This window comes from Penaeus monodon, chromosome 38 (genome assembly GCF_015228065.2).
Source record: "Penaeus monodon isolate SGIC_2016 chromosome 38, NSTDA_Pmon_1, whole genome shotgun sequence".
NCBI classification, from domain to species: domain Eukaryota; kingdom Metazoa; phylum Arthropoda; class Malacostraca; order Decapoda; family Penaeidae; genus Penaeus; species Penaeus monodon.
Genome location: NC_051423.1, coordinates 7,370,967 through 7,381,630, shown reverse-complemented (window position 1 = coordinate 7,381,630; position 10,664 = coordinate 7,370,967). Strand labels below are relative to the sequence as shown.

The window sequence follows — 10,664 nt, the reverse complement described above, 5'->3', positions numbered from 1 at the left end:
ATGTGTATAGTACTCTTAAGGATGGGTCTTCCACTTTAAGTCAGTGGTCTAATAATATCTTTTTCCATCCTAATTCTAAATTAATCACATGAACCCAAGATTTAAGATGTAGTCTTGTAATATTCTATGTTAACCATGAAAATAAGCCAAAGATGTGAAAATATATTCTATATTATTATGAGATATTAACTGATGGATAAAATATTCTAGATAAAGTGTAACTTTTATCTGTATCTACTTCACATTTTCAGGGAATACGTTTATGTAGATTGCATAACTTTACTTGGGAGATGGCCACCTTTAAGGAGTAGATCTTGAGGTGTCTGTAAGTCACAGTGATTGGTACCCCTAAGCAAAATCTGTCATTGACCCTGTAACTTGAACAGCCGTACCAATCATTCCATGCAGATAAAGCTCCCTGGTGCTCAAGGCCTTCGGGTAATGTTGGGAAAGGTTGCCCAATTGCTCTGTTAGCTCTTGTGTCATGCAGTCAATTTTTTTCCAATAATAATAAAAAAACGACATTATCAAAGCTTTCTGGTGGATTAAAGACTAAGACTAATGTTATTTTTATGTCTTCTTTTATAAAAGCTTTCTAAAGTAAATGCAAGGCTAATTTTATTTATATGTATTCTTCTGTAAACAAATGATATTTACTGTGCACCTTGCATGTATGTGAATAAGATTGACAACCATGCTAATAATATTGGTTATTAGGCACCACTCACTTGATTGAACACTGCCCAGTGGTCTTGCCCCTTTATCAGGCAAAGTCGGTTTCGCAGTACACATGAGGGTGCTGGTGTCTGGCAGGGTGTCTATCCATGCCCAGCAGCAAAGGGTCAAACTACCAGGCACACAGCCTTATATGTGATTTCAGTCAGCCATGGTTAGCAGTACTCCTTGGTTTACATATCAATTTTGCCCAAACAACGGACATGAATTGAGTGTCCTCTTCAGTGGATGGGGCCTTTGAATTAGATATGCGAGTAAATTTACTCATCAGAATGGTTATTATTATACTGTATACATGCACAAAAGATCAGTCCTTTCCCCAGCTTCAGTTAAAGTCCAAAACCAGCTGAATTATAGTTCATGAAGCAGTTGCGGAAGTGTGATCACCCAGTAAACATCATACTGGATACACACACACACACAAACACATGTACACACATGCATACAAACATACATACACAAATGCATTCACATACGTTCAAAAACTGTCTCTGTTTCTCTCTTGCCAATATAGCTATAACAATTATATCCCCATCTTTGTATATCTCTATATATCTAACAGGCTCAGTATCTCCAACTACCTCTACTTCTGCTTCACTGTGCATTTCTCTCTCTAATGTAGAGCCTGATATAAGCATTTGTAACTGAACTGAGAATCAAATTGCAAATAAAGTGCTTTCTTATTCATTAATTAATAAGGCAATCATTTAAACAGTTATCAGTTGGGGACATTGCTGGACCCATATTTTTTCTTTCCTAGCAGACTGTGTTCATTGCTGTACTAAAGCTTGTATTGCTGCAATGTGTCTCCCCCAACCCTTGCTTCTTCTTGTCGTGGGGGAGCTGAGGAGATGGAGACCGAGGCCCAATGTAGGTCACCCCTTCCTTGGACCTCAGCCGTGGCCTCAACTAATTTTGCAGGGTCTTTTCTTCTCCCTCTTTCCTTTTCTTTTTCTTCATTTCCTTCTTATGTCCACTTATCCAAATTGTTTACTCATATTTACCCTTTTTGCCACAGTACTTTACCATAATGCTGTGTAACCTTTGATGTCTGGTACATTTGTTTTGACCATTGACCATTCAGGAAATCCACAAACATTGCTTAAACAAACAAAAAAACTTTCTTACCTGGAAGCTTAGCCCAAGCCCCATTTTACTGCTATATTTTGAATATGCTGTTAATGACCTTAGATATTGATGTGGCAGAAATGTTCAATAAATGTATAATATTGCAACATGTGACAATCTCTACAAGACTGTAGTAATGGTGCTCTAACTGCATATAGTATCTGTACCATCCAGTTCAGTACCACATTTACATAACTACACCCCTTATTATGTGATGGTATTAGTATCATTTACTGAAAAATTTATGCTGCATCAACATCAAAGGTAATTAGCAGCATATTCAAAATACTGCGATAGGGTGGGGCAGATAAAGTATTGTGGCAAAAAGGGTAAAAATGAGTTAACAATTAGGATAAGTGGACAGAAGAAGAGAAGGAAAAGGAAATGGGAAAAAAAGACCATTCAAAGCAACCCTAACACCCATTTTCACCCCCAACCCTATCTACATTTTAACCCGAAGCTGATGGGCATGGCATGTATGTACATGCCCACTGTGAGTTTACTTTATTGTTTTTACACATAGATGGCTACACTTGTACTAAGTCACCAATGAGTCAATTACAAGGACTGCTTGTCTTGTCTGTTTACCCTTTCCTTGATTTCCAAAAATATTTTGTTATTGCTCTTACTAATATTAATAACATTATAGTACTTATACTGTCTATAATAAAAATAACACCATGATGTTTATAGCATTAGTAAAAAACAGTTTTTCCCGCCAATTCAAGGAAAGGTGAAATCGGGTAAGGTCACAAGGTCTACTAATTGACTCCTTTGTGGCTATGCACTTGCAGAGCCATCTATGTGCAGACATTAAAAAAAAAAAGAAATGAACACAGCATTTTCCCGACAACATTGAGTTAATGAGTTATTAACCCATTGCTGCTGCTGCTCACTCACACAGTGTCTTGATGTCTTGGGACCCCCCCCAGCAGCATTGGGTCAAGTGATCACAGCACTTGCTGCAGCTGCTTTTTTAGCCATTACTCAGGTGTCAGAACTCACACAGTGTCTTAATACAAGACAAAACTTTAGCATACAATAGTACCTATAATAGTCACGTAGATCTAAGACTTGCTGACAGCACATCCACTTTAAACAAACTTTCAGTTTATGACCATACAGTGATGTCTTATCCTCAGGTTTTGACCAAATTATTTATAACATGTCATATCTTTTACCGCCCGCCAAAGATCACTGGTCTAGACTTGAGATCTTGGTGCATACTGTAGTTATTGTACTGAATATAGCCATACTAGACACCACCTCTTGCACCTGCTTAGGTGCTGTATGAACAATAGAAGTATGCCTGCAAACAGTACACAAGGAAAAGTCCTGTAAGCACTACTTAATCATGCAGATGGGGCTTAAACATTGATTGATTTAATATATTTGGTATTTAATATATACTTGCAAGTAATCATTCATTCTTAACTATACACAGGTCTTCTCTAGTCCATTCATATAGTACTGTAAGTGATTCTCCAAATGACAAAATTATGCATCCTAGACTATTAAAATATTTTATAAATTGAAAATTGTGTATGTATATCCTAATAAAGGTTTATCCACTATTTGAAAATAATCCAGTTTTTGGTGATGAACTCCCCACAAGGGTTAGGATGGTTCCCTCTAGTATGAAAGTATTTTTCAGAATAAGCTTTGCCTTGAAAATGTGTGATCTAATTTATCACACTGCTAAAGAAGCTCACACACAGTGTATATCTACTGCAGTGTATACAGTATATCTGAATCCAAAGAGTAGGAATATAAAATAGGATTCAGTAAAGATGTCATAGCAAACCCCATGGTTGGTAGGTTCAGCTCAAACGCGCGGCAACATGCCCGAGCACGTGGAGCGGGATGTTCAGCTTAACTCAGCGGACTCCCGCGCCCACTGTTGGGCCACTGCCAGATATCACCAGAGTTTAATTGCTCTTACGAGATTTTTGATAACCAGGAATAATGGGTTAAAGTGTTGGGCATTACAAATAAAAAGACACAAAGGACAGAAGGACAGTATAATCTGCAAGATAATACTGTAATCACTCTTACTCTAATATCTATTTCAGGGCATGGTAAATCATACAACAAACATTTTGTTTACATCTTTATTAAATGATACGTATGTACTATAACGGATGCTCCCCTATGAGAAAACCAGGAAAAAAGTACTCACAATTTAGACTTCTTTTCCCTCTACCTACTTTTACTCCTCAAAGTACACACTGTTAAAGACCAATTAATAGTTTGGAGAGCATAAATACTTTTGAATATATGCATAGCTGAATTTACAACATACTATCAGATTCTTCCAGCCCAGTATCAAAACCAACTATTTTTTGTGATTCAAACCCCTATGTAATATTTTAATCCTAAAAGTATAAATCAATGAGCACATCATTTCAAAACATAGCTTACATTTCTAGTAAACATCCATGGTCAACATTTTTTGGAATGACTGAAAGTAGAAATCTTAACATTTATAAGTTCCTCACTTGTTCAATTATTGTTTAACAATAGAGAAAAAGAAAGATCGTCTGATAAAAAAAGAAGAAAAAAAAAAGAACATTGGAGAGAGAAACAGCCGATGAGATGATACATAATGATTCCAGAGGGGAGCATGGAGAGAAAAAAGTCAAGTGGTATCTGGGAAGGAGCAGCCCATCAACATGCAGTGTGATGTATATGGAGGCAGTGCATGGTTGTCTGGAACATGTGGGGGACCTTTTTTTATTTTCTTCTACCTTCTCTTTATTTGTATTATGCATAACAACCAATGATGGTTTGGTTGGGCTTTTGTGGTAACAATGTACTCTCTCCTCCACTCCTTTATTTACTGCATAGACAAATGAAAATTAAGACTTAACCAAGGTTATAAGTGAACTTCACAGACTAAATGGAAATCAAAATTAAGGACTCCTCTAGACTGCAGCTACAACCAACCATCTAAATGCACTGCTTCCAAGCCTACACACTTCTTAATTATTCAATGTATAAAAAGAAAACTAGGGTGCTCCACAATCCATTATAAGAGTTCCCATCCACTCATTTTGGGATAAACCAACACAGAGAAGATACACAAGAAAAAAATGGGTGGGCCTTCTCTGCTTATTACAAACCACTAGGACACAAATCACAATAGAAAAGGACATGAAGATCTATGGCTAAATACTAGATATGCCACCATATTGTGCTGTGGATAGTTTGCTCCTATGCTACACCATAGGAGGATTTTATACTCACTTGAAAAGGCATCTCCAGTCAAAAGTAATGTAAGCTTGCTCTACATTTGCAAACCTTTATTTACAAGTGTACAGAATTCAAGCTTACAAAACTTCCATTGAGTTAGGTATCACTCAACTTTACAGGCAAAGTAAGATGACACTGAATATGTAAACCCTAGTAAATACCTTGCCACACTAAACTGCACTGTACAAAGTAATTTCCATGGTTTACATTCCTGAATTTCCTACTTTGTACCTGCAATCTCAAATGCCACCTGCTAATCCAAACGCTACCTCAGTCGCATTCATTATTAACTAGTGGGAGTTAAATCAATATAGGTGGCATGTGAGTAAGTTAGAGAAAGTTGCAACAACAACAACCTAGCACTGCAACCAATTATGGTTTAACTTTTTTTTTATATATATATACCACGGCATGCACTTAAGTGGAGCATTTCTCATTAGCTTGCACACAACTGCAACGTGACTTATCACCATGATATTCAAATTAGCTGTGGACTGTTTAAATTTCTGGAAAAAAGACATACAACAAAAAAAATGATGGAACCAAAGATTTCAGTGCCTACCAAAAATTACATGCAAAGAGATCTACAAAAATTGTCTACAAAAAATCTTACCCTTTCATTAGTTTTGATATGGCCTAACATGTGAATTTGTTTACTTGCATGTTCAAACCCAGGTAGAGTATCACAGCTTACAACCACGTGTCACTTTAAAGGAAACACCTGCTTGTACAAAATCTATACCAATCTCAATCCAGACATAAAGTATTTGAAAATCCATGAGTTTATCTGCATTCAGTAGCCTTAATACTGATACGTTAAGAGTAATGATACACAAATTTTAAAAACTGGTTTGTAACAAAAGACACATAATGTGCAACCTCCTATACCATTTCTCTTAAGCCCACCACATGGCCCAACTAATTTATTGTACTCCTCCAATATCTCAGTAAATATTTTGAAAAATGTTATGCCTTATTTATTCTTGAAAACTTCACTCCTTTTTTCTTAGACTGTAATTAAAAAGCATTTTGTTTAATACTACAAGTACCAGAAGATCTTTCAAACTTATGGCAAGACAACTTTGATGTCCTACTGAAATAAGAATCTGGTTTCATCTATCAGTCAAAACTGAGACAAAAATGTTTCAGGAAATGATGTAACACTATTCAGTGTGATCTTCCAAGATAGTCTAATTGTCACATAAACTTTGTCTTGATAAATAGAGTTGAGTCAAGCAGTGAAGTGCAATTCATTTTGAATCTTGCAAGATTATTGATTACCAAGTAATCAGTACAATAGTTAGGTGATAAATTTCCTTTATTATCATCATTATAGTATACAACAAAATATGCTGCTTGAGACAGCAATAGTAAATTTCCAATTGAAAAAGGTTTTTGTCTTCAGAATCAACTCTCAATTTCCACAAGGTTCATCACTGTCCTGTCTCAACTGCCTGCATCTTCAAGCTACCACATAGCAAAATTTGTTTTTAAATTTAAAAAGAGGGCTTGCTTCATACATCTATTCCTTCTTACCAATATGCACATTAGGGAGAGCTTTCTTTTCCAGCTACCAGAATTTCCCCAAGAAAACTCGATGAATTAAAGACATCTAATCAAGAAGTAGGCACAATTGAGAACTAACCAACTGGATCAATTAAGCAATGGTCTAGGAACTTTAAACTAAAGGAAAAAAATCTAAAGGAGGAGATTTTGTAGCTGGAATTGGGGATCCCCCATTTCACAAGAGTAAAAGGGGAACAAAGCAAGCCACGGATATGACTCTAAGGCGAAGACACAGAAGTTTGTGGTTATTTTCAACTATATTGGGCCAAACAGCAACTACTACAGTAGGTCTGATGAATTTGAGATGTGAACAGCTAAAATGAGCCTTGATCCCACCTCTAACATAACTGGTTTCTATGTCCATGGAAAAAGTTACATTAAAAAGGTGATGAAGACTCACAGTTGCTTATCTCTCCTTGATAAGAGGCTACTAGACTGGTCTTAAACTGTGTTGTCACAAGGAACATTTCGCTTTAAGAAAACATGCTGTGGGTTCCTATGCTAGGACCAACAGTAAAGCTGAAATTTGCTTGTAACAACAAAGGTACATAGATGAATATCAGATACAGTAAATGCTCATATCTGGATAGTTGATTACGCATTATGAAATGAAGGTTTAAAAATTATAAATAAATGATCAGTAGTTATGTGCTAAAAGAAATAAAGAAAATAATATAGGAGACAGACTATACAATCAAAAGATGATGAATGATTTTGGTCAACAGGAAGGTCAAAAAATGATATTTCTTAAAAAGAATAAAAGAAACAACAATTTTCTTTTAAATGTCTTTGATGATGTTTTTACTATACCTACAAAATTAACAAATGACATTTAACAATAACAAAACAAGTCCCAGATCTCTACACAAGGGAAAAGTATAACAGTAGAGTTCCCTTTGGCAAGGGGCCAGACTTGCTGAGAGGGATTTTCTGAGGGATCGTCCCTGTTTTCGCACAGCTGGGGAAATATTATTACCTTTATATATGTATATATATGTATAACAAATTGTACATGCGTCTTACTAATGAAGTACTGTTTTTTGTAATTATTTGGAAGGCTGGATATATATAGGTATATATATAGAAATCTGGTTTTCTAAATAAAATCAACCAGTTTTTCTGCATGCCATTATCAAGTTACTGAAATTGGATCACAAGTATCAAGACTGGCACTGGTTTAACAAGTACTGAACACAACATCTGATTGGATATAGGATCTTTTAGGACTTCCAAAAAATTGGATAATAGGTTATACATGCTTTTTTCTTCTTCCTTAAAAGTTTTAAGCACATCATCCAAAAGATGTTAGCCTGGCCCGGGATGACTGCGCCTGAGGGAAAGGTATAGCTGTTTTCTCTCTGTTTATGCGTTCTTCAGCAGAGAGCCAGCCCTCTCGTTGGCCATATTCACTCTCACCGTGTTTGAATCCGCCTGAAATGGAAAGGGGTGTTTAAGCATGGTGGTATAGACATTGCATGTTAAAAGGTTCAGGTGTTTTATGCAACACTATTTGTGAGTCATCACTCAAAATATATATATACACATCTTTAAATCACTGTAGTTATATAACTCAATATGTTATTCTATTATTACACATTTTGTTTTCTCTTGTCAACCATTTTGCCAAGTGCTAATTCTACACTGTAGCAACAATAAGTCTAGCAATAGTGATCCTTTAAACAAATAATGTAAACCTGCAGAAAGCCTTCTTACAGCAGTGACACTAAAGTAGTTTACCCTTTATTAAATCCTCATACATACTTGCCTGCCTTAACACTTCAAAATAGCTAAATGCTAATTTCACCAGGAGCAACACAGTATATTTCAAAGTTATTTGGTTACCAAAGCAAATGTTTTACTATCTTAAAAGAAATCCTTTTGAAACTCTAATGTGCAGGGAAAATAATAGGAAGAAAATTAACACCACTATATTAATGAACAAAATTGTTTATAGTCCTGCAATGTTTGCTGACAAAATTCCTTTTCTTTGATAACTAATTATTAGGGGAAGAAAGAGATGCAACTCTTGTTTGTCACTTCTTGTTTCTTAGAATCATCTTTATTATCTATTCATATTCATAGATACAGCAATATTCTAAATACTTAGCAAAATATATTCTTCTTACAGCAAGGCAAATTGTACTTAGTCATTACTTCCTGTGCTGTTGTAGCTAGCAGTTAATAAAGGATCAACCATAGTTCATTCAAACACGTTGTCTACTGAAGATTTTTACTTTCCAAGGTATTACTGATGTGCACGGTTCCTTAGGAGCTGAATTTAAATTGGTCAATAGTTTTTTGTTTTTTTCATTTGTATATATTTGTCTTTTTTTAAAAGAATTTCAATGGCTTTCGTCCATTAAAATTTTATGTTCATATTATTCAAGGGCTTGATCTCATGAAGATAAAAATACATCAGTGAACAAGAAAACTTTACATATAACTTTTTATATTAAAAGAGAAATGGCATGTTAAACAAAGATAGCAACTGAACAAAAAATAGACAGAAACAAAAAAAGAAGGGAAGGGAAGGAGAAAAACAAGGAGTTTTTGACAAAAATAGGTAGAGTTTGTAAAGACCAATGTGCCTCGTGAGTGCAGTAGAAGGTCAACATGACTCACATTAATGTTTGCTCAGTAGGCTGTGTATTATATAATAATGTGTAATGTTGGTCACAGGCCTTCTAGAGGCTTTATTTAAGCTAGGAAAGAAATTACACCCAAAAAATTAGTGCTTAAGATAATAAATATGAGTGGAAGTGATGTCAATTATATTTTCTTCTCTTTTCTTTGTTTTCTGTAAATTCAGCCCCAAAATTTTGCATTCCAAGTGATTCTGTTTTAGTTACCAGTTGCTTCCACCAAACACAAAATTTAGCGGTGGTATATCTTAAAAAGTAACAAATAAATAAAAGGTAAATATTACCTTTGGTTCTAACTACTTCTCTATATACGTAAATTTTCTATAAGGTGTCTACAAAATGCAGCAAGTGATACACATTAAGGTGTGCGTTTTTTTAAATTACGAGTATGTGAACCATCAAATATAGAGCGACGTACAGCACTGTATAGTCTTACTACTACTATACTCTTTCTTGAACTGAGCTTTTATGAGAGCAACTGTAATGGCTTAAAATAATTTAAACAAAAAATATGAATTTACTTTCCTTGTTTAATTTTCTTTTTGCCACATATACAGCTAGCCTACACAAAATTACTAACTTGCAGTTAAATCTCAAATTAGAAAAAAAAAAAAAAAATTAGACCCAAACCATTGCCTCTTTTTTTTTTTTTGCTTTTTTTTTTTTTTTTTAAAGATCATGGGAAAACGAGGGTTTGAGGAATTAGCTCTTCATGAGTTTGCTTGCTTTCTCATTCGCTTCCGTAATATGACCCACGTTGGACGAACCCTAGAACAGAGAAGAGGGAAGGCGGAATATATGAGGTGTGGGATGATGATTGATGGTCAGTAGAGGCACGGAAATATACGTGGTTCTCGCAAAGTTATATTTTGGGTGGGTTTGTTGCTTTGATTTACACATATAACACTTTCTGCGTGTGTGTGTGTGTGAGTGAGTGTGAGTGTGAGTGTGAGTGAGTGTGTGTGAGTGTGAGTGTGAGTGTGTGAGTGTGAATGTGTGTGTGTGTGTGTGGGGGGGGGTGCATGTGTACAAGTGTGTGTGGTATGTATGTGTTTTTGTGGGTATGTGTTGGTATGTGAGGCATAGGTGTGGAATGTGTGGTGGTGTGTGTGTTGTTTGTGAATGTTTGTTTGCTGGACACCTGCAAAGAACTATGAAGAAACAGTGGCCACATCTTCAAACCTGTTACAAAAAAGTTTTACAAATGACAAACAGGGAAAAAAAAAAACACAGTAAAAGAGAATCAATTGTTAGTCATTTCAGAAACACCAATAAATAAAAAGAAATGCAGTTAGTCATCTGATCATACATCGGCCTAATAATGCCTACATTTCCCAAAGA

At 35.4% G+C, this 10,664-nt stretch overlaps 1 protein-coding gene across 13 annotated transcripts in view; it reads right to left on the bottom strand.

The window, feature by feature from the left end:
- Positions 1-3,960: 3,960 nt before the first annotated feature.
- The window catches only part of LOC119597169 (synaptosomal-associated protein 25-like), a 99,515-nt gene continuing 92,811 nt past the window's right edge, over positions 3,961-10,664 (bottom strand). For 12 of the 13 annotated variants that reach the window (XM_037946710.1, XM_037946712.1, XM_037946707.1 and 9 more), the window contains one exon: positions 4,708-8,112. In XM_037946710.1, the coding sequence (XP_037802638.1) occupies positions 8,044-8,112 (69 nt within the window). In that variant the 3' untranslated portion in view covers positions 4,708-8,043. Of the gene's footprint in view, positions 8,113-10,664 lie in introns of all 13 variants that reach the window. The other variant, XM_037946703.1, reaches the window with a different exon arrangement.